The sequence below is a fragment of the Moschus berezovskii genome, chromosome 10 (genome assembly GCF_049115385.1).
Source record: "Moschus berezovskii isolate FMDL1 chromosome 10, NW_MosBer_1.0, whole genome shotgun sequence".
Taxonomy (NCBI): domain Eukaryota; kingdom Metazoa; phylum Chordata; class Mammalia; order Artiodactyla; family Moschidae; genus Moschus; species Moschus berezovskii.
Genome location: NC_142469.1, coordinates 91832570 through 91858277, shown reverse-complemented (window position 1 = coordinate 91858277; position 25708 = coordinate 91832570). Strand labels below are relative to the sequence as shown.

The 25708-nt window shown below is 36.7% G+C and overlaps 1 protein-coding gene across 6 annotated transcripts in view; it reads right to left on the bottom strand.

Annotated features, from left to right (window-relative positions):
* The window catches only part of STXBP5 (syntaxin binding protein 5), a 171157-nt gene that overhangs the window by 91514 nt on the left and 53935 nt on the right, over positions 1 to 25708 (bottom strand). For all 6 annotated transcript variants that reach the window (XM_055432787.2, XM_055432789.2, XM_088840813.1 and 3 more), the window contains exons 6-9: positions 25432 to 25495; positions 20450 to 20533; positions 13433 to 13556; positions 1398 to 1476 (exon numbers count right to left, since the gene is read on the bottom strand). In XM_055432787.2, coding sequence (XP_055288762.1) covers positions 1398 to 1476; positions 13433 to 13556; positions 20450 to 20533; positions 25432 to 25495 — 351 coding nt within the window. The remainder of the gene's footprint in view (positions 1 to 1397; positions 1477 to 13432; positions 13557 to 20449; positions 20534 to 25431; positions 25496 to 25708) is intronic.

The following is a 25708-nucleotide window of genomic DNA, read 5'->3' as shown; positions in this document are numbered from 1 at the left end:
CTCCACCCACACCAACTGCCGGGCTCCACCCACACCAACTGCCGGGCTCCACCCACACCAACTGCCGGGCTCCACCCACACCACTGCCGGGCTCCACCCACACCACTGCCGGGCTCCTCCCACACCACTGCCGTGCTCCACCCACACCACTGCCGGGCTCCTCCCACACCAACTGCCGGGCTCCACCCACACCAACTGCCGGGCTCCACCCACACCAACTGCCGGGCTCCACCCACACCAACTGCCGGACTCCACCCATACCACTGCCGGGCTCCACCCACACAACATAGACTTTGTGATTCAGAGATCTGGGGTGAATTCTGAGAATGTACATTTCTGATGAGTTCTCATCCAAGACTGCTGCCCCCTGTTGCTCCAGGGGTCACAGTTTGAGAACCACTGCACTATATACGGAGAAGGAAATGGCAACCCACTCCAGTGCTCTTGCCTGGAGAATCCCAGGGATGGGGGAGCCTGGTGGGCTTCCGTCTATGGGGTCACGCAGAGTCGGACACGACTGAAATGACTTAGCAGCAGCAGCAGCAGCACTATATACACTACCTAAATTCACTCTCTTACACATTTCTAGTAAATAAAACCGTACACTTTCCTAGAAAACTTGAACATTAAGGATCTCCTTTAGAGGTTAGAATTTTCAAAGAAATGTTTATTTGTTTGCATTATTATATTTTAAAATATAACATTTGGCAGATTTGATCCCTGAGTTGGGAAGATTCCCTGGAGGAGGATCCTCTGGCAACCCACTCCAGAATCCTGGAAAATTCCATGGACAGTGGAGACTGTAGGGCTACAGTCCATGGGGTCACAAAGAGTCAGACACAACTGAGCATGCACACACACAGATACACTAAAAACTATGTGTAAGGTATGCAAACTGTAAAAACCATATAAGTCTTATCCCTGAGTCAGTGTCAATCTATTCAAATAGGACTGATACTCTTCCTTTAATATTAAGCTGTACTTATTATTCAAATTGCCAAATATTCTTAAAATAAGATTTAATTCGTGAAGAATACATACAACTTTCATAATTAACACATATTACATTAACAGGTTAAATTTTAAGTTTTATTCTTTATTGCTTATTCCACAATTTTCACTAGTGAATAAACACTGCTATCGAAGACTAACAGAACGTATGAAGTTTGACAAGAAAAGTAATTCAGCTTTCCAAGATAATATTGTAAAACTACTAAAGACAGAGAACACATGAAATATTTTATCCTGAAATTACCAATTTTAGTTATGTCGTTAAATAAAGCAAGAATAAAATTTAAAACCTCACCGGACCATTCTAAAGTAGCCTTTTAAAAGTAATGGCAGTGCTATTTCAGTAACTGTATACAATGAATATTGTCAATGAAATAAAATCTTACCCAGATCTAGTCGTTTTGAATTCCACCTTGAGGATAGGTTTGCACGGTTCTGGCTTCTTCCCATCCTTTAACTGTTTTCCTAAAATATAGTTTCCTGCATTAAATTCTAAAATTCTAAGTTACTCTAAATTCTTATACATTGATAGTTTATAAAATGAAATATAATCAAATCCACGTGAAATATTTAAAGTGATTTTGAAAGAAGTATTTAATACAAAATAAGATATTTTAAATGATCAATTTAGTGTTTGAAATCCAGTGCTAAAAAGTAAATAAAATGAATAACTTGTCAACAACATTTGTGATAAAATTCCAGTAAGAGAATTCAGTCTTTGCAATGTTTTAAAGATACGGAAAACAGGATTTCAATTTGCTTAATCAATTCAAGTTTTAATATAGCTTGTTTGAGGAAAATAAGTCTAAATTATATTTTCACCCAAAGTGACAGGCTGCAAAATTAATCCCTCTGCTAATAAAGTCAATTATATTTACTCTCTTAAAGTAAAACCCATCCACTGTCTTGTCCAAGAGACTGCTAAAATAAACCAATTTCTTTAAAATGTGTCAAACTCATACTGTTAAAGAATTTTGATTATTTTTAAAAAGGTTGATTTCTATTATCAATTTTTACATGTTCACTGTATTAACAATTCAGAAAAAGTTAAAAGAAAATAAGATATACTAATTCCGGTTTCTTACAGATTAATCAGTGTCACCATTATGTTACTTGTGAAGGTCCCAAACACACACTGCTAAACCAACACTTCTTATCCTCTTTCCCAGCTTTTTCCTCCCAGGAACTAGCTCATTCTAACGTATTTTTAATTTTCTTTTGTTTGCTGTTTGCCTCACCAACAAGAATGTAAACTCCATGAAACCAAAGATTTTTAAGCGTGTATGTGTTTTTTGCTTATGTATCCATGGTGACATTGTTTGGCATAGAGGGGACACTTAATAACAATTTAATAAGTGAATAAATTAATGATCTTTCTTTAGGATTAACAAGAAAAGAGGTATTTAGGTAGAACTGTATTCCAGAAATGATGAAGAAAGTATGCGAGTACTTTGTCCCACCTTTCCTGAACAATGCTATTATTTTTTTCTGATTTGCTAAGTGTATTGTTTAATCTCTGTGAAAATTCTTTGGCTTTCTAGTCATCTGTATTTCTTCTTTAAAAATAGCTTATATCTTTTACCCATGGCTATACATTATCTTCTTTATATTTAAAAATAAATTTAACATTCAAAGTTCATTAACACTGTGTCCATATGTTGCAACCACTTTTCCTAGTGTCACTTGTGAATTTTAAGACTTTAAAAAAAATTGCATAGAAGTGTACATTTAAATAATCAAGTCTATTAGTCCTAATCATGCTTCTATTTAAGAAAACTTAAAATCCTAAAATGGCACTTCTTCCAAAACTAAGTTATAAATTTAATTGAATTAGAATTCCAACAGTTTTACCTGAATTTTGACAAAATGACCTTAAAGTTAACACAGCGGACTCAATGCCTATGAACTGCTAAAGAAACTAAAAAGGAGACGACTTCCTGAGTGACCGAGTGAGACCTCTGTGAACTCACTCACTTAGTAAAATTGAAATACTAGCAAAACAACTAAGGGTAATCACTTCAGAACTCTGCCAACTAACTGAAGCCACAAAATGGGCACAACACTGTCTACTCAATGGAAATGACGGAACCTTGTTATGACCCGGGGTTGGGAGTGGGCCCAGGCTGTTTTGATGAAGGGCTATTTCCATTCCCTACGCTCCTCAGCTCCATGGCATGGTGCCATAAAAAGGTAATAGCATCAGCCAAGAGATAGGACTGAAGTTTGTGTGGTTCCATTAAAACCAGTTTCCTTAGAGCCCAACCAGTATATTATCCCCAATTGCAGCTTCCTGAAAAACCCTAATCCCAAGATGTTGTGGCAATTTCATTTGACACAACAGACATCAGCTCAAGGAGACCAAAAGCCCTACCTCCAGACATCACAGAAATAACAGTAATCTGCTGGCAACATGGTACCTGCCTAAGGCTGTGGTTTTAGTTGAGGCAAATAAAAGGTTGGGCAGGAATTAAAAAAAAAAATCCTTAAGAACTAGACATACTCCAGGCTGTACTTAAGGGAATGTGCAGGCCCAGGAAAGGCCCTTGTCATTCATCTCTGGCCAACTCTGAGACCCTGAGCAAACTCAAAGTTTAAAAAAAAAAAAGTAAGAAAAGTAAAATGAACTGTACTACCACTGCAGAAAGTAAAATAAGCTATAATACCACTGCTGGCAAAAACAATGGAACAGAGATTAAAATGGCTGGTAAAAATGCAAAGGGTACAGTTTTTTTGAAAAGCAGGCTGAGAGCATTTATGAAAAATAGAAATATATAAAACTAGCCCACTTTGAGGAGCAGCAATTCTATTCTTAAGCATTTATTCCGTAGGAATAAAAGGATCAATTCCTATTGAATATGTACAAGAAAGGTAAAGGCAGCATATTTTATAGTGATCAGAAATTGAAAATACAGTTGCAAATTAGAAACTACTTTATTTGAAAGTTTCAAATTTATCACTACAGCATAATTTGTAGTGATCCATCAATTAGGCATGGCTGAATAAATTATGAAGAAATGTGAGACAAACAACTGGTTGATACATAAGCATTAAAATAAAGGAATTAAGAACTATGCCAGATGAAAGGAGGAATTTTCCTCAAGTATAGAGGATTAAAAAAAGATGCAAGAAAAAATAATATAATTCTATTTTTGTGTAAAACAATGACCAAAAAATCTCATATGCTCTTATATGTGCCTATAAATATGTATGATTTTAGAAAATATATGTATTTTGGAAGAACACCTGCAAGATTTTTGACATAGCTTATCCAGTGAGGCAGGAAAGGAGAAGGGCCTGCTAATGTAGAGGAAGGTTTATGGAGAAGAGGCTGGTATTTTATGATCCTGTTTATCTACAATGATATATGTATGTATGTTTATGTATATAAAAAACTATCATTTTTTTGTCACTGCTGTGGTTTCATGGTTAGGAAGTTCTTCCCACACAAATACCATTACAACTTTGGGAAGCATTTTCTTGTAAATGCTTTATAGTTTCATTTATTACATTAATTTTCTGAAGTATACTTTGGTATAGGAAAGATTTTTTTCTCTAGCAGTTTCAGCGCTATTTGTGATGGTAACCCACTCCAGTATTCTTGCCTGGAAAATCCCATGAATGGAGGAGCCTGGTAGGCTACAGTCCATGGGGTCGCAAAGAGTCGGATATGACTGAGCAACTTCACTTATTGACCTATAACTGCCAGACAATAAAGACAAAGTATTTAAAGTGTATAATGTGATGAGCTGTGATATAGTTATGTGTCTGCCAGCACTGGTGTCCCAGGTGGCTCAGTGGTAAAGAAACCATCTGCAATGAGGAGACGTAGGTTCAATCCCTGGGTCGGGAAGATGGACGCATTCCAACCCACTCCAGCATTCTTACTTGGGAAATGGCATGGACAGAGAAACCTGGAGGGCTACAGTCCATGGGAATTACAAAAGAGTCAGGTACAACTTAGCAACAACAAAAACTGCCAGCATTCTCAATGAACCACCAGAGCTTTCCCCACTAAAGTGAAATTCACCCTCATTACATTAAGTTTTCATAAATACACACTGATCAACTGGTATTAGAGCATATACTCCTGCCTTAAGATCCTAGGGAAACATATCTTCCCCTCTTTATGCGGAAAACAATGTTGCAATGCAACCAAGGTCCGTCTAGTCAAGGCTATGGTTTTTCCAGTGGTCATGTATGGATGTGAGAGTTGGACTGTGAAGAAAGCTGATCGCCGAAGAATTGATGCTTTTGAATTGTGGTGCTGGAGAAGACTCTTGAGAGTCCCTTGGACTGCAAGGAGATCCAACCAGTCCATTCTAAAGGAGATCAATCCTCGGTATTCACTGGAAGGACTGATGCTAAAGCTGAAACTCCAATACTTTGGTCACCTCATGCGACGAGTTGACTCACTGGAAAAGACTCTGATGCTGGGAGGGATTGGGGGTGGGAGGAGACGGGGATGACAGAGAATGAGATGGCTGGATGGCATCACCAACTCGATGGACATGAGTTTGAGTGAACTCCAGGAGTTGGTGATGGACAGGGAGGCCTGGCGTGCTGTGATTCGTGGGGTCGCAAAGAGTTGGACACGACTGAGCGACTGAACTGAACTGAATGGAACCTTGAGTCTCTTGCATCCTAATTTATTAGAACCAACAAGTGACTAGTGAGACAGTTAAGCAGAGAACATCAGATGAAGAGGCTGGAAAGGACTGCCAGGGGAGAAGACTGGATTTTTGAGGTGGGAGAGAGAATGAGGAAATAAAAAAGGTGTGGGAAAAAGGAGTCTTAAATCTGAAAACTAGTCCCTCGTGCTGTACAAGGAACAAACTAAGAATTTCAACCTCTATTTCAATCTGTTCAGAGATATATGACCTTTCAGTGTAGAATTTAAAAGTCTGTTCTGAAGAAGACTACCATCAGACCTTCAGCCTTTCTCTACCACCCAAAGTTCTAATAGGAGTGGCAGGTTGATATAATTTGAGATTATAGGTAAAATTTTTACGTTTATTTAAAAAATTACTTTGTATGCATTTTATTTTATGAAGCAAAACAATTATTCAGATATCATTCAGTTTAATCTATTTCAATATTCACCACCAATCTTTCAGTGGCTGGAACAATCTTGAAAAAGGGCAGGCGTTTGGTGGAATATTTAGTGAGCCTTCGTAAGTTTGAGCTTATATATCTTGCATAAAATCTAGCCAGGTACAAAATTCTTAACTTTTGTCTTGCTCAATAGTCTTTTGTTACTGCTTTATTGTGTCCAATATTTATACTTACAATAAAATGTAAAGCCAGTCTGATTTTTAATTCTTTATATACTTTCTGTCCAACCCCTGCACAGATGTTAAGAGTAGTTTCATTATCCTTGCAAAGTAAAAATTCTGCAGTTTTTATAGTGATCTTTCTTCATTAATCTTGCTTGGAAATTACTGAGTCCTTTTGATTTGCATACTCTGATCTGTTTTTTTAACTCAGATTTTAAAAATTACGTCACTGATTATTGCTCATGTTCTAGATTATTCATCTATAATCCTGATGCTGGGAAAGACTGAAGGCAGGAGGAGAAGGGGACGACAGAGGATGAGATGATTTGATAGCATCACCCACTTGATGGACATGAGTTTGAGCAAGCTCCAGGAGTTGGTGATGGACAGGGAAGCCTGGCAAGCTGCAGTCCATGGGACTGCAAAGAGTCGGACACGACTGAGCGACTAAACTGATAATCCTAGACTAACCATTTTCTAAGTCAAATCAAATAATAAGGCACGAGCTAAGATTTTGGAGAGGGCAATGGCACCCCACTCCAGTACTCTTGCCTGGAAAATCCCATGGATGGAGGAGCCTACTAGGCTGCAGTCCGTGGGGTCGCTAAGGGTCGGACACGACTGAGTGACTTCACTTTCACTTTTCACTTTCACACATTGGAGAAGGAAATGGCAACCCACTCCAGTGTTCTTGCTTGGAGAATCCCAGGGACAGGGGAGCCTGGTGGGCTGCCGTCTCTGGGGTCACACAGAGTCGGACACGACTGAAGTGACTTAGCAGCAGCAGCAGCTAAAATTTTACAAAGCTCATATAACTAAAGGACATTTAGAGGATCACTGGATTTCACCACTGTCATCTGACTTAATTGCTAAATCACCTCAGTAGAAATGTACTTACTCTTTCAACTACCTGTGAACTACTTTGATAAATCACTGGAAATATCTGGTTAAATATAAAGCTTGACTTAATAAATCATAGAAACCTCCACGTAACATGTGATTTCTTCATGTCTCTTACTAAGCCCTATTTCTCACAACCCAAAATGACTCAGAGACAATCAAAGTCCTGTTGATTCTAACTCCGGAATTTTATTCCTTTATGTCCACTTTTTTCCATTTATAGTCATATTTGAAGTCCTCCTTATTTATTGTTGACATCCTAATTGTCTTCTCTTTTCTAATCCTGGCTCATCTGATGTACTACCATCAAAGCGGTATTTCCAAATATAAATTTTATGTTTCTCACTGTGAAATCATTTCCGAGGTCTCCCTTCATGAAGTCCAAACTCTTTAGCATACTATGATGTACATTTTTGCCTCTGTATACAGTTATTAGTTTCTGGCTACTTGCTCAAAGGAATTTTAAATACTGGTCATATTAAACTAGCGGTTTTCCAAAAATACCCTGCTTTTGATTATGTCTTTGTACCTTCTGACTAAAATAACCTTGTTCTGCTCTTATAACTCCCCACTACCCTTTAAGACCAAGTTCATCCAACCTGAATTTGTGGAATCTTCCTATAGCCTTCACCTAAAACATACTCATCACTTCTCTTTCTACATCATACTATGCAGGCCTTTATCAGCACTCATTGTATGTATTTTAGTTTATATACCATTTTCACTCACTGGACTATGAGTTCTCCAAGAGCAATGTATTTCTAGTATTTAATCTCCGGTACTTAGGAGGTGATCAATAAATGTCTATGGAATGAATGAATGAGATACATTAACAAATAAATGAGGATTGCTGTCAAAAAAGCAAGTGCTTCCCTAGTTTCTAATTAGGGAAGCAGAATGCCAGTTAGAATGTAGAACATATTTGTTGTTACACAGCAGCTATGGGCTCTCTCAAGAGTGGGCTACACAGTACGACAGCCACCACTCACACATGGCTATTGACCCCTTGAAATGCAGCTACTCCACGTTAAGATGTGCTGTAATATACACTAGATTTCAAAGAGCACAAAGAAAGAAAGCTGATTACACGCTGAAATAGCAATATTTTGCATATTTGGGGTAAATAATATTTGTTACTAAAATTAATTTTACTTTTTTTATTGTTATTAGTATGGTTACTAGTAAATTTAAGATTACACATGCAGATCTCATATTTCTATTGAACAATGATGCTCTAGAAAATAAGATGATTAAATTGGAGAATCACATTGTTAATACCATTGGTCTGAAATGGGGAAGGTGTTCTTTCCTTGATGAGTGTGGAGAGGTGATTTATAGCTGGACAGATGACCTGCGGGATATGTGGTTTTTGGATCATAGCCAAGAGCAGTGGGATTTATGATGTGTTTCTTCAAGACCCAAAACTCCCCAAATTCCCCTTGGTGACTCTCAGTGTAGTAGTTTTGGATGGTTGGCAACTGGCCTAACTGGCAATACTGGCTTGTTCATTTAAAGGATCACTCAGAGTTTCTCAGAAGCCAGAGTTTGGGAGCTGGAGCTGGTGACTCAGCACAGTCCTTGTGAGCAAAGGTGCAGAGTGCGAGACTCATATGGGATATCTCTTAGAATGCTTACACACATTCTTTTTCTCTTGCTGCACAGTATCCTTTGCTTTTAAACAAAAGCCTTATTTGAGTATACTCTGCGGAGTCTGGTAAGTTCTTTCAAATATAAAAACTGGGGAAAAACTTTTGTAATGAACTATTAATACATTAAAGAATTATAGTATGGATTTATGATTCATTGAGTGTTTTAGGCTTCAAGTAAATCTTAGAAGTAGATTAATATAATTTATGTTACATCCTTAAAATATTATAAATTCACTTTTATTTATGTGAAGAATGAATTTATTTTTCCCTTTAGCAACCCTTAATAAAAATTCTCTAATCCTGGTTCATTAATTTCCACATAATCAAAAAACTTATACCTTAAAAATCATCCCTTCAATCCTTCCATTTTATATATGATGAAACTAAGTCCAAGAAAACAGTATTATTTCTACAAAATATTTCACAAACAGCAAAGCTAGAATTACATTCCAGATTGTCTGATTACTGGCAAAGAGTTCTTTGACAATCATAAAAACTAGATTAAAGGGAAGTATCTTTTATTTTAGTCAAAAAATCACCGGTTGATTAATTTCAGACACCCAAATAGAAACTTTCTGAAAAAATGTGACTGTCAACCATCTTGATACACATAAAATTATCCAACATTATATCATAAAATTATCTTAAGTGAATTCAAATTATTCTCCTTTACTGGCCATTTTATCATCATTGTCTACATAACTGTCACAACCCTCAGAATAAGAATCCACTATCTAACAACTCTGGCAATGAATGATTCCATTTGAGGGTAAACTGAATATTGAACCTATAATTCAATTATAGTTCAAGCGCCAGGCCATCATTTCTCAAAGTGCTATTTTGAGGAACACATTCCGTCTATGGGGTCACACAGAGTCGGACACGACTGAAGTGACTTAGCAGCAGCAGCAGAGTTCTGTAAGATGTTCTGTGAGTAAAAGATGCTAAAGTCAAGTAAATTTAGGAAAAGCCACACAAAATATATAAATTGACACAAATAATTACCATACAGTTGACCCTTGAACAACAGGAGTTTGAGCTGCGTGGGTTCACTTTAAGGGCAAGATTTTTTCAGTAGTAAATACTGGATGACTACACAGTCTGTGGTTGGTTGAATCCACGGATTTCTATCTACAGATACTGGGGGCTGACTTGATGTCATGTGCAGATTTTTTAATATGCAGCAATGAGTGCCCCTAACCTTCTTCTCTTTTCAAGAGTCAACTGTATACATGTGTGTAAGTTTATACATATTTTCCCTTTAGAAATTCATAGTGTACATTGAAAACTAAGACATCTTTCAATGAAGAAAACATTCAACTTTATTTCAGCATTTCTAGAACTTCTTTGATCATAACATGCTTTTTCACCAAATAACTCATTAACATAGGAAGCATCAGTATTATAAAATATATTTTAGGGAAAACTTATCTAAGTATCTTTTGTGCTATCCTACCAAGTAAATAAGATAGCCAAATTTACATTTATTATAATCACATATGTATATAGCATGTCATAATTTTCAAGTACTTTTACTTAAATTTGCTTGATCAAAGGTATAGAATGGTGCTTATCTCCTGGTAGAACCAATATTTGTTGAATGAATAAAAGTACAATCAGTTCCAATCAATTACCAAGGTAATGCTTATAAATGTTTTTAAGAATAGGATACTTAACCATTACATTACATGGATTTAGATATGAAAAAAATCCATGATTTACCATAAATCCTTCCTTCCTTCCTGTAGGAAAGGAAGAGCAAGAGCCCACAACACAGATAGTAATGAAAAAAATCCCTAAATTTTAATCCATCAAAGTAGATATTTTGTATACTAAAAACTACATACCACAAATATGTGTATGGTTGCCTTCTTTACTAAGATACTACAAACTGCAGAAATCTAATTATGCTACTTCTAAAAGCCTGCTCTCAAGAATTTATGTTTTTAGTATTAAAAGAGAATCAAGATTAAAATAGAAAAATCACCATTTGGCAACCATTACAGTAATAAGCAATCCTTCCAAGAAACATCAACAGATGCTAAAACCAGGGGATATAAATTTTGATGAGGAACAGTATATTTATAAAGTCTCAACTATTTCCTTCAAATCAAAACTTATTGATTACAATAACAAATCAAAAAATTATTAACTTCAAAAGGAAAAAATAACGTTATAATGGAGAGACCTAGTAGACAGAAGCTTAATCAAGGAATCAGGGTATGAGACATCACCATGACAAATCAAACCCAAGCTCCACTTGAGGCTGTTAAAAGAACACAGCAATCTTTTTGGGATGGTCCTGCTCAAAATGCACAACATGAATCTAATCATGAAAAAAACATGAGACAAAACCAAATGGGAGCACATTCTATAAAATAACTGACCTGCAACACTTAAAATTTATCAGTTAGGAAAGTCAAGGAAAGGCTCAAGAAGAGTTCTAGTTTGAAAGAGTCTGAGGAAACATGGTAACTAAATCTAATCTGCATACAGATCCTTTCGACAAAAGGCAAAACCTGGTGATACAGGAGAATGTCTCTGTAAGATACTAATACTGAACTATTTCGGGGTGATTGTGCAATATGCTGACAACTTACTCTCAAGCGGTTAAAAAAACCTCTTTGAACTATACTTACAAAAGAGATGAAAGTTTAGATAAACTTTTAAAACCAATATACATATTTCTACTATCTTCAATATTATTTATACTTCCTTCTGGATTTGAAATGAAAGGTTTCTAAACTAATCATCAACTTTTTTCGTTTTCTGAATTCCTAGATTCCAGTGGGGATAGGAGATTCTAAAATTTATGAAATACTCAGGAATACCACAAAGATTAGGGGCTTAGGCACTAAGAGAAGGAAGAACAAAACTATATTAGGGAAAACTGGAACCTATTATGAAAAGGGCTATCTTCTGGAGGCACACATAAACAGAACTGTAGCAAATTTAAAATAAGTGTTTTTCCAGAAAAGTCTCTGACTGCAAACAAAAAGTAGTGGTAAAATATATTACAATATGTGGCTAAAAGAACTGCTATTTTTACCAGAAAACAAGCAAGTCTAAAAACTCATACTGCGACAAGGTAAGTTTTTAACTTTATTTTTTACATTGCAATAATTCAGAATGTACCAATTTTTAAAGAAAATGGGCAGTCATATTTTAAAGTGAACAATGAAACACTAACAATAACTATAAAAGTACTCTTTTCATATGCTACTAATGCAAACAACAGTTCATTTCCCTAAATTTGCTGGTTAAGAATTTCTTAGCGTAGAATCCTGAGAATGCAGACTAACAAAGGAATGCAAATTTCCAGGCCTCATCCAGAATTCAAAGTCCTTCATAATCTATTCATAAAAAGTGAAACTGTTAGTTGCTCAGTTGTATCCCACTCTTTGCAAACCCATGAACTGTATCCCGCCAGGCCCCTCAGTCCATGGGATTCTCCAGGCAAGAATACTGGAGTATCCATTCCCTTCTCCAGGGAATCTTCCAGACCCAGGGATCAATCAAACGTGGGTCTCCCACACTGCAGGGCAGATTCTTTACCATCTGATCCACCAGGGAAGCCACTCTAATAAAACTTTCATGGAGGTTTTATATACATTACTTGTAGACTAAGAGTTAAACACATCAGCTTGAGATCACCATCCCTAGAAATGGCAGCTTGCAGGACTAGTTCTCTTGGTTAACAACTGGTAACCTGACGTTCAAGACAGCTTCCACCACTCCCAGACTGAAAAGGGTGGCACACGATGTCTGTACTACTTGTACAAACACTATGGTTTACAACCAATCTCCGTTTTCCTTCTGAGCATCTGAAATTTTGGTACATGCTAACTAAAGCAGAGGGTGCGTATAGATTGACATCAATATGAACCCTGGACATCCGGGTTCAGGTGAGCTGTCCTAGCAGAGGACGGTTCAGGTGAGCTGTCCTAGCAGAGGACAGTTCATACATGTGGCAACTCATTGCAAGAGGAAACAAGCATGTCCTGTGTGGCTCCACTTGAAGAAGACTGATGGAAGCTTGAGCCTGGCTTCCTCTAGACTCCATCATTTGTGCCTTTTCCCTTTGCTGATTTCACTTTGCATCCTTTTGCTGAGTCCTATGAGTATTCCTAATGAATCAAACTTAGGGTCATTTGGGAGATTCTGAAGACAATATTTTAAGGTATAAAATTACTTTCTGGAGGGTATCAAGTGTTTCAATACATATTATATGTAGGCTAGCAACCTGCAGTTGATAACATTAAGATGACAAAAGTTCACAATAAGTCCTACAACACTCACAAAATTATCACCTTTCTGGACTATTGGAGAAAAATTACTCAGAAAATTTTGTAACTTTCACTTTCTGAAAGCTCAAATTTGCAATCTCAACTGCAAATATAGTTATTCGAGATTTCATTTACCCAGTTGCTACAAATTATTTCTATACATGCAAATATAGAAATTTTAAATTAAATTAAAATTTTAAATTCAAAATAGAACCCATCCTTGTCATCAAAAACAAACAAACCTAAATGCAAACTCAAAACAGTTTTCTGTCCACCACAATTTAGGTAGTGTTTAAAAGGGATCCATTCTTACCATGTGGCGTTATGGTCTGCACAGGCTTCGCAGGGGATCTCACACTCCATATAGTCAACGTGCCATCTGAATGACTGCAAATAAACTGTTTTCCTTCATGATGCCAAGCAACAGAGTGGATAGCCTATAGAAGAGGGGTAAAAAATTCTACCTTTAAAAACAAAAACTTATTTAGACACCAAGTTATTCATAATTGGAACTGGAATTAATTTTTCATATTAACCTTTTTCTTATTTCCCAAGCTGAAGCCCATATATTAACATTAAATTCCCATAACTTAATTGTCCTTCCCAAAAAATGAGATTTAATTTGGTTCTAACACTCTTTTAACTTTCAAAATTTTATTTACTCCTTAAGGGAGCACGATAATAATATAATAGTGATTATGTATTATTGACAAATTCAAGAAAACAAAATGCATTCTTGTAGTTTCTTAGAATAAACAATAACTAATTGCATAGGAACCTGGAATGTTAGGTCCATGAATCAAGGCAAATTGGAAGCGGTCAAACAGGAGATGACAAGAGTGAACGTAGACATTCTAGGAATCAGTGAACTAAAATGGACTGGAATGGGTGAAATTAACTCAGATGACCATTATATCTACTACTGTGGGCAGGAATCCCTTAGAAGAAATGGAGCAGCCATCATGGTCAACAAGAGTCCGAAATGCAGTACTTGGATGCAATCTTAAAAACGACAGAATGATTTCTGTTCATTTCCAAGGCAAACCATTCAATATTACAGTAATACAAGTCTATGTCCCAACCAGTAATGCTGAAGAAGCTGAAGTTGAATGGTTCTATGAAGACCTACAAGACCTTTTAGAACTAACACCCAAAAAAGACGTCCTTTTCATTATAGGGGACTGGAATGCAAAAGTAGGAAGTCAAGAAACACCTGGAGGAACAGGCAAATTTGGCCTTGGAGCATGAAATGAAGCAGGGCAAAGGCTAATAGAGTTTTGTCAAGAGAACGCACTGGTCATAGCAAACACCCTCTTCCAACAACACAAGAGAAGACTCTACACATGGACATCGCCAGATGGTCAACAATGAAATCAGATTGACTATATTCTTTGCAGCCAAAGATGGAGAAGCTCTATACAGATAGCAAAAACAAGACCAGGAGCTGACTGTGGCTCAGCTCATGAACTCCTTATTGCCAAATTCAGACTGAAATTGAAGAAAATAGGGAAAACCACTAGACCATTCAGATATGACCTAAATCAAATCCCTTATGATTATACAGGGGAAGTATGAAATAGATTTAAGGGACTAGATCTGATAGATAGAGTGCCTGATGAACTCTGGATGGAGGTTTGTGACATTGTACAGGAGACAGGAACCAAGACCATCCCCATGGAAAAGAAATGCAAAAAAGAAAAATGGCTGTCTGAGGAGGCCTTATAAATAGCTGTGAAAAGAAGAGAAGCAATAAGCAAAGGAGAAAAGGAAAGATATAAGCATCTGAATGCAGAGTTCCAAAGAACAGCAAGGAGAGATAAGAAAGCCTTCCTCAGCGATCAATGCAAAGAAATAGAGGAAAACAACAGAATAGGAAAAACAAGAGATCTCTTCAAGAAAATTAGAGATATCAAGGGAACATTTCATACAAAGATAGGCTCGATAAAGGACAGAAATGGTATGGACCTAATAGAAGCAGAAGATATTAAGAAGAGGTGGCAAGAATACACAGAAGAACTGTACAAAAAAGATCTTCACGACCAAGATAATCACGATGGCGTGATCACTCACCTGGAGCCAGACATCTTGGAACATGAAGTCAAGTGGGCCTTAGAGAGCATCACTACGAACAAAGCTAGTGGAGGTGATGGAATTCCAGTGGAGCTATTTCAAATGATGAAAGTCGATGCTGTGAAAGTGTTGCACTCAATATGCCAGCAAATTTGGAAAACACAGCAGTGGCCAAAGGACTGGAAAAGGTCAGTCTTCATTCCAATCCCAAAGAAAGGCAATGCCAAAGAATGCTCAAACTACCGCACAATTGCACTCATCTCACACGCTAGTAAAGTCATGCTCAAAATTCTCCAAGGCAGGCTTCAGCAATATGTGAACCGTGAACTTCCAGATGTTCAACCAGTTTTAGAAAAGGCAGAGGCACCAGAGATCAAACTGCCAACATCCACTGGATCATGAAGAAAGCAAGAGAGTTCCAGAAAAACATCTATTTCTGCTTCATTGACTATGATAAAGCTTTTGACTATGTGGATCACAATAAACTGTGGAAAATTCTGAAAGAGATGGGAATGCCAGACCACCTGATCTGCCTCTTGAGAAACCTGTATGCAGGTCAGGAAGGAACAGTTAGAACTGGACATGGAACAACAGACTGGTTCCAAATAGGAAAAGGAGTGCGTCAAGGTTGTACATTGTCACCCTGATTATTTAACTTATATGCAGAGTACATCATGAGGAACACTGGGCTGGAGGAAGCACAAGCTGGAATCAAGACTGCCGGGAGAAATATCAATAACCTCAGATATGCAGATGACACCACCATTATGGCAGAAAGTGAAGAGGAACTCAAAGGCCTCTTAATGAAAGTGAAAGAGGAGAGTGAAATGGTTGGCTTGAAGCTCAACATTCAGAAAACGAAGATCATGGCATCTGGTCCCATCACTTCATGGGAAATAGATGGGGAAACAGTGGAAGCAGTGTCAGACTTTATTTTTTTGGGCTCCAAAATCACTGGGGATGCTGATTGCAGCCATGAAATTAAAAGATGCTTACTCCTTGGAAGGAAAGTTATGACCAACCTAGATAACATATTAAAAAGCAGAGACATTACTTTGCCAACCAAGGTCCATCTAGTCAAGGCTATGGTTTTTCCAGTGGTCATGTATGGAAGTGAGAGTTGGACTGTGAAGAAAGCTGATCACCGAAGAATGGATGCTTCTGAACTGTGGTGCTGGAGAAGACTCTTGAGAGTCCCTTGGACTGCAAGGAGATCCAACCAGTCCATTCTAAAGGAGATCAATCCTGGGTGTTCACTGAAAGGACTGATGCTAAAACTGAAACTGCAATACTTTGGCCACCTCATGTGATGAGTTGACTCACTGGAAAGGACTCTGATGCTGGGAGGGATTGGGGGTGGGAGGAGACGGGGACGACAGAGAATGAGATGGCTGGATGGCATCATCAGCTCGATGGACATGAGTCTGAGTGAACTCCGGGAGTTGCTGATGGACAGGGAGGCCTGGCGTGCTGTGATTCATGGGGTCACAAAGAGTCGGACACGACTGAGTGACTGAACTGAACTGAAAACATAAATTACCAAGTAATTATAATCAATATCCCACTGGAAAAACTAGTTTCAGTGACTGTTCTGAATAAATTTTACAAATTAACTAAAAATCAAGAGATAAGAATGCAGATTTAGAATTAAGATTGACTGAAAATACCTCATATTGAACTTCAAGACAGGTGACAAAAATCTATAAGGCATGCAAAGAAACCAGGAAATGTGAGGCAAAATGAGAAGAAAATGTAGTCAATAAAAACAGAAATGATACTGATGGGAGAATTAGCAGACAAGGATATTAAAACAGATATTTTAAATAGATTCCACATGCTCTAAACGGTAAGTGAAAACATGAAATGCTGAGAAAGACATGCAAGCCTTCAAAAACACAAGTGGAATTTCTAGAGATGAGAAATGTCTAAGATGAAAAATTGTCTCCAGATGGGTTTGCCAACAGTTTTATATAGCGGAAAGAAAGCTTGATTAGCATGAAGACACACAGCAGCAGAAACTACTCAATGTGGAAGATGAGCCAAGAATAAGCAGAACATAAGTAAACTGTGGTACAACTTCAAGAAGACTTATATGTATGTCACAGAAGTCTTAGAATGGAGTCTATGGACAGAAAATATATTGGAAGAAATAATGACCCAAAATTTCCCAAATCTGATGAAAACTTTAAACTCTATAAACTTCTAGAATACATAGATATCTTAGAAATTCAATGAACTCAAAGCAAAAGAAACTTGAAGAAAACTACATAAAAGTACATCATATTTCAATTGCTTAAAACTAGAACTTTAGTGATAAGATATCCTTAAAAGCAACCAGAGGGTGGGGACAGGGAGAGGGACACATTAAATATAGAAAAGCAGAGATAAAGATGACAGCAGATAGTTCCTTAGAAACAATGCAAGAACACAGCTGAATAATACCTTTACAGTTCTGAAAGAATAAACTGTCAACCTAGGATTATATCCATCAAAATTATCTTCTCAAAAACAAAGGTAAAATAAACACATTTACACACATAAAGAACTCAAAGAATACATCATTTGCAGATTTTCACATAGGACATGTTATAAGAAGTCCTTCATGCAGGAGGTAAATGATATGAGATGGAAATCTGGATCTACTCAAAGGAATGAAGAATACCAGAATGGCAGATATGTAGGTATATATTAATTATACTCTTATTTTTTATCAAATGTTTCAGTCTCATAAATCATGACATTGGGTTTAAAACAAATTGTTTTTTTTGGTTGTGCTGGGTCTTTGTCGCTCTGCAGGCTCTTCTCTAGTTGCAGTGTGCAGCCTTCTCACTGCAGTGGCTTCTCTTGTGGCAGAGCATGAGCTCCTAGGGTGTGCAGGTTTCAGCAGTTGCAGCTCCCAGGCTCTAGGGCACGAGCTCAGAAGTTGTGGGGCAAGGGCTTAACTGCTTCACTCATGTGTGATTCTTCCCAGGTCAGGGACCAAACCCGTGTCTCCTGCATTGGCAGGCAGATTCTTTACCACTGAGCCACGAGGGAAGCCCAATTATACTCTTTTAAATAATTTTCACCTTTTCTTCTGGTTTGTAATTAAAAATATTACTTGGAAACAGTTCCAAGTAATGGAACTTGGAAGAGTCAGAAACTGGACTTTTTGAGGCTTGCTTAAGTTCTGTCAGGCTAGCTAAGCCAGTCTTTAATGCAGGGCTAGTGTGTCCCTACAACAAGGCCAATACCTTTGTGAGTATTCTTCCTGATGCCATGTCCATTACAAGCATTCTCTGTTCTGTTGGGAATGTGACCTATTCTTAGTCCTGTGTGTGCTATGAGAATTGTTTTACCCATTCCTTTTCAATGGATCTATTCTAAACCTCACACTCATGCACTAATCATTATTCAGTTCAACTTAAGACTAAGGTGAAGGGCTCCTTGTGGATTTTTAACACTCTCACAAGGCAGGTCTCTACATTCTGTTACCTTGTCTTATAAGTTATGGATGTATTTCCCCATTTCCCAACTCTGTTTCCTCAATTCAGGGAGACTGCTGGGTTTAATGTAGGTTCTCCCTTGCTCACCTCCCTTCATGGATTGAGACCTGGAAAATCTCTCCAGGCCATAAGCTAATGCAACTGAAAGCCTCACCTTTTCCCTCTAAGGAATCCCTGTTCTATACTATCTGTTAATTTCTACAAACTGTTCTTACATATATTTTCCCAGTGTGTTTGTTTAAACTGAGACGGTAAATTCCCTGTGATTCAATAGTGGCTAAAGCCAAGATAACTATTTAAATTACAAAAGCAAAATATGCTTAAAATATGTTTTCATTTTGACATAAGACACAGCTCTACAGGCCAAAGCTTCCAGAGAAATGACAAGAACTCTTTATTAAAAATACTCTTTCAAAATAATTTCAAGATCTTGACTGGTAAATGACAGAATATTTACTAACTAAAAGGCTTTAAAATACAAAAAAAAAAAGTGTACAGTTATGGAAACAAACAAAATTCTCTTTTGGTCAGGCTTATAAAGATAATATGCAGACATTTACAAAGTATTCCTAGTTTTGCTATAGTTACTCAATGTAATCTGTTTGACTAACTGAAAGCATCAATATGAACACATGACATTTCTTAAAAATAAACCAAAAAGACCACTTACACATTTCCTAGATCTATTCTCTGAATCAGAAATTGTGAACACTCCTGGTACCCAAATTATGGTCACCAGACACAATTTCTCACTGAAAGAACCCAGTTTCAAGGAAAAGGATACTCTAAATTTGGGACAGAAATATTCAAGTTTAAAAGGGATGCTTTGTTATAACAGATGGCAAGGAAGCTATCCAAGACTATTATCAAAGGACTTAGGAAACAAATGGAAGAGATTCACTGATGAAAGATGGGACAATTTGAAAATCAATAAGGTTAACAACTTTAGTGTACTGAAGCATATGAAATAATGTTTAAATCTTTTAGTATACAGTGAAATGGGAAACAAGATCAAATTTCTTATCATTAAGATTACTAGAGAACATCCCCTTTTACTGAAATAAAAAGAAACAAGCATTTATCCTGCCTTTCTTATCCAAATTGTACAACTATATAATCAAAAGAGCAGGTGAGAAGCTTCTCTTTACAGAAGTATCCCAGATAATCGATAGACAAGGAATTATAAAATTAGAACTTCTCTACTTTGCAACAGCTACGTGGTAATGGATTTAGGCCTTGAACATAACTGACTGCTAATGTCACAGACACTAATGTTCAATCTGGGAGAACAGCATAAGCATCATCTAAGAAGTAGTCTTGCTAAAAACAAAACAAAAAAATGAACCTAAATTTGGTCATCTCAGTAAACCATCCAACTTACAGGAAATCTGAAGGCAATAAAAGTCTTTTTTTTATTAATCACAATCTTTATTTGGATTCTAAAGCAAACAAGCTATAAATATTTCCAGTATACTATCATTTGTATAAAATAAAAAGCTAGCACACATTTATTAATTTGTTTGTAAATGCAGAAAATACCTCTGGAAGAATACATGAGAAACTAACATTGGGATGAGGTAAGAGAATTGGATGGCCAAATGACGGGAGCCAGAGATACATTTTTGTATCTTTTGAGCTATGTGAATATATTATATGATACATATGCAAAAATTTGTGTGTTACAGTAACTACAAAGATTGCCTAAAGTCATAAATTAAAGGAGTTCTTAGAGAAGCCATTCTGAACTGGAGAAATGACAAAAATAATGTTATTACCTCATCGTAGGTGTATCTATAGTCTGCTTTCTTTGACTTGAGGTCCCATAACACTACTGTTCCAGATTCAAAGCCAATCAAAAGCTGTAATAAAAGAAAATGCCACATTACCTAGGATTGACATTAATCATATGAAACATTTACTTTCTGCCAATAAAGATAACTATTATCATTCACATGCTTTGGGTACAAAATTATAGCATCATTAAACATCTGCATTGCTAATCGCTAATCACATGGATGACATATGGGAATACTGCATTGCACATTTATATGCCTTTGATCATTAGGATTTCAACATACATCATACAACCAATTATTGAAAATGAAAACAGCACCATTTTGAAGTCCAGAGTGTACATTTCCATTCATTAACTTACTAATAAAAATTAAAATTTACATGTGCTTTAAAGTTTACAAACTTCTCTAATTTAACACACTATCAGGCAATCTCATTTATTCGTCTACTGATTAGTTCCAAATTATATCTAGCCTAGACCTCTCTTGTGAGATTCAGACTTATAATTCCAATGGTCACATGTTCACATATTTATTCCACAAGAACCTCAAAGCAAATATATCCACAAGTAAATTCATTATTTTCTTCCCTACTGTCTTTTTCTGGTATTTCCTATTACAGAGGCTTTCTCAGTATTTTTTAAAATATTCTTTAAGAAGCTCAAGTAAAAACTTTGGTATCATCCTTAATCCTAGTGTCTCTCCCATCAGGTAAAATCATCAAGTAATTTAAAAATTACACTCATATATAATTTATTTTTTTTCACTTTCAATACATCTCTCCTGGTTCAATACACAAAGATCTCTTTTCTAGTTTCTGGTCTCTCTGAGTCGCTAGTCTTGCTCCTATTTACTTCATTCCAAATCGTAGCCAGAGTGATAGTTCTAAAATGCAAGTCTGATCATGTAATGTATGCTTTTATTTAAAACTTTTTAATGCCTTATGCTTATTTTTAGGATCAAATCCAAACTTTATAATCTGACCTACAAGATATATTATGGTCTGACCTCGGCTTAACCCCTCAGCTTCATGCCGTTCCACATTCCTATTACCCAATACATTCCAGTGTATCTTTCAGGTCATGTTCTCTCTTACCTTTACACCTCGGCATATGCTGTCATCCTAACTGGACCACTTCATCTGAAGTCATCCTTTTTGCCTGACTAATTCTATTAATCCTTCAGGTCATTTTAGCTATCACTTCCTCCTGGAAGCCTTCCTTTCTTATATGCTCCAATAGCAACTTGTACATTTTTTAGCCTGAAAGGTCACTCTACAACTTAATAATGTCCTTTTTCTTATCTTGCAGACTATAACATTGGTTTATTTAAGCAAGAATTGGTTTTATCTTGTTTACTACTATACTTCTAACATAAGACAGACAGGTCTTATAGGTATATAGAGTATACCTATAAGGTACTTAATAGATACCTTAAGGTATAGGTACTTAATCCATTTTTTGTGACTAAGTAAGTTCCAGAATGATACCCATGTTCTTGCCTCACAAACTGCCTACTGCCTACACTGGCATTTTATAAATCTCAGTATTCTGTCTGCTTGTAAGCTCCTCCCTTTTTCTTCACTTTTCGTGTTGGTACCTTGGGTAAGTCTACCCAGTTCCTCTGGACAAAGATGCTCCATCTCCTATATTAATACATGTATTTTCATCTCTAGTCTCTATAGACGTCTTTAGGACCTAATATACCGTCTAACACACAGTAGATATTCAATAAATATTTGCTAAATAAGTACATGAATAATCAGCAACTAGTTAATAATCATTCACGTTATCTGGAGATATGAAGAAATTTGGAGGCAGGCCCAGTAATTTTCACTAAATAGTAACTCAGCATATTTCAGTGTATAGCACCACTTAGAAGACCCAGTCACTGAAACTAACAAAACAGATTTACATCTTGGTAAGAAGTATAGCTAATTTTCCTAACATAAAATCTTCTTTCCTTGACCATCTGTAATACATACTCTTTCTGGGGAAAAACTGGTATTTGTTTCCTTTACCCTTTTTAGTCTTTCTAAGCATCCTAGACACGTGTATGGCATTTTTTGATGGGGGAAGTAAGAGAGGAACTTCAGGAATAAGGAAAGAGATGGAAAAAGATAACATTTAAGAATCAACCTATTCCAGATTTCTTGCCTGGAGAATCCCATGGACAGAAGAGCTTGGCGGGTTACAGTCCATAGACTCGTAAAGAATCATATATGACTGAAGTGACTTAGCACAAACACATTGAACAGTTATTATTTTATTGTATGTTGAGTGCTATAGGAAATATAAACTTGCATAAAAAGTTCAGGGGAGTTGAGATAACACATTTCTAATTCAAGGCAATACGCAGTAAATACTGTAAAACTTGCACAACTAAGGTGCTAATAAATTTGCAAGTGATAGAAAGCATTTTATGTCAGGATTATCAAGAAAGGTATCATGAAAGATACGTTATTTTAATCTGATGATGTGAGTAGGAATTCAGCAGAGAAAGAACAGTGAGAAGGAATTCGGAACAAAAGGTCTTACATAAATAAGTCATGGAGATAGTAAAGAGCAGCTCATATTTGGGCAACAGTAACTATTTGCCTCAGCACAGTGTTCAGGTAAGGATGGTCTCAAAGATAACGAAACCTAGGGTTATGTTTTACAGAAACACTGCTTTGTTTGTTTGATAACATAGAACCACTGAAAGCTTTGGAACAGGAGAACAAGAAGATTAAAATGGCACTCCAGGAAGACTGATCTGGAGATGACTCAAGAATGGGTTGGATGCCTTGAACTGCAGTGGTGGGAAGGAGACTGAAGAGCAAAGAGACACTGCAGTGGGACTGAAATGATTTAGTGACCTATGCAGTGTAAAAGAAAGGGAAGTTCTCAACTCTTCTACCAGGTCCCCTATCTAAAGGCTGGCTTTTAGACAATTATCTTATACCAAAAATAAATAAGTGAAGATACAGGTTACTGTAATTTGCTTCATGGAAAGTTTCTCTCAAAACATACAATGGCATGATTAAGTCAGCTCCAAACAACAGAGTACAGCCATTCTTTTGTTTTCCCAGTGTCAAATAAGAGAACGGTGTTGACACAACATAGAGGCATCACCACTCCCAGTAATTAAGGAAAGGACAAACCTGAGTAAACTGCTTCACAAAATCCAGAAGTTTCATTTCACTGATTTCTGATAGTGATTAACTTCCTGGTATTTATGCAGACTATCATGAAACTTTATAAGTAGAAAAAACACAACAGAACTGAGACTGGTTTAAATTATGAAACAGATTCATAGAAAAGAAAATTTAACTTTTTTTTAGTGTATTAAAGAACCGAAACTAAATTTTATTGCTTTTCAGGGTAATTAACAAAAGCTAGGTAATGACTGCATGGAACTGGTTTCAAGTATAAAAAAAGTATTATTTTCAAAAATACCTATTAACATGAGCCTTTGGTTAATATTAACTTTGGCTAATAAAATAAAAATGCCAAAGCCTTTGACTGTGTGGACCACAACAAACTGTGGAAAATTCTTAAAGAGAATAGCAGACCACCTTACCTGCCTCCTGAGAAATCTGTATGCAGGTCAAGAAGCAACAGTTAGAAATGGACATGGAACAACAGACTGGTTCCAAATCAGGAAAGGAGTACGTCAAGGTGGTATATAGTCACCCTGCTTGTTTAACTTATATGCAGAGTATATCATGCAAAATGCCTGGCTGGATGAAGCACAAGTTGGAATCAAGATTGCCAGGAGAAATATCAATAACCTCAGATACACAGATGACACCACCCTCACCCTTATAGCAGAAAGCGAAGAGGTACTGGAGTGTCTTGATGAAAGTGAAAGAGGAGAGTGAAAAAGTTGGCTTAAAACTCAACATTCAAAAGACTACGATCATGGCATCTGGTCCCATCACTTCACGGCAAATAGAGGGGAAACAGTGAGAGACTTTATTTTGGGGGACTCCAAAATCACTGCAGATGGTGACTGCAGCCATGAAATTAAAAGATGCTTGCTCCTTGGAAGAAAAGCTATGACCAACCTAGACAGCATATTAAAAAGCAGAGACATTACTTTGCCAACAAAGGTCCGTCTAGTCAAAGCTATGGTTTTTCAGTAGTAATGTATGGATATGAGAGTTGGATCACAGAGAAAGTTGAATGCTGAAGAATTGATGCTTTTGAACTGTGGTGTTGGAGAAGACTCTTTGAAGTCCCTTGGACTGCAAGGAGATCCAACCAGTCCATCATAAAAGAGATTAGTCCTGAATATTCATTGGAAGGACTGATGATGAAGCTGAAGCTCTAATACTTTTGGCGATCTGATGCAAAGAACTGACTCATTGGAAAAGACCCTGATTCTGGGAAAGATTGAAGGCAGGAGGAGAAGGGGAGGACAGAAGATGAGATGGTTGGATGGCATCACCGACTCAATGGACATGAGTCTGAGCAAGCGCCAAGAGTTGGTGATGGACAGGGAGGCTTGGCGTGCTGCAGTCCATGGGGTTGCAAAGACTGAGTGACTGAACTGAACTGATTAACCTGAGATTTTTAAGAAGAAAAATTTAGGAAAGAGAAGTGTTATGTGATAAGTATTATAAAAATTGTATAACTACAAAGTATAAAAAAGAACTCAAAACCAGAAGAAAATGGGTTTTGTCAGGATTATCAGAGAATCGGGGGAATTATTACAAATAAGCAAAAAACAAGTTAATAAGCTTTAACTGTATTTATTAAATTTTACTTGTTTTAGGGTTTTCTTCTTTAAAATATAAGTGATTTTAATTCTTTCACTTGTTCCTTATAAACTACAAATAAGCAATTGTTTATATGATATACAACCTTTGTTAGCAATCTCAAATTTGCAGACTAAGCATGATTCCAGAATAGTTTGCATATGTAAAAAATACTGGAATTCATGCATTTAAATAATAAACATATTTATTTGAAACAATTTACCTTTCCTTCATCCATTGGATTATCACTTATATGGACAACAGGCCCTGGGTGAGATTTAGATGACCTGAAAGAAAAAAAGTCACGATTTTTTTTCTCAACCAAAAATTGCAATACAACTGCACACTCATTACAACGGAAACAACGACTGGAAAATAAAGATATATTTACAAGGGCTGAAAACATTTCAGTAAATGACTGCTGTCTTTATTTTACTCAGTTCTAGCCTCCAATTGGGGTATGTCATTCAATTATACAGTTTGTATCAAAAATAAGAAAA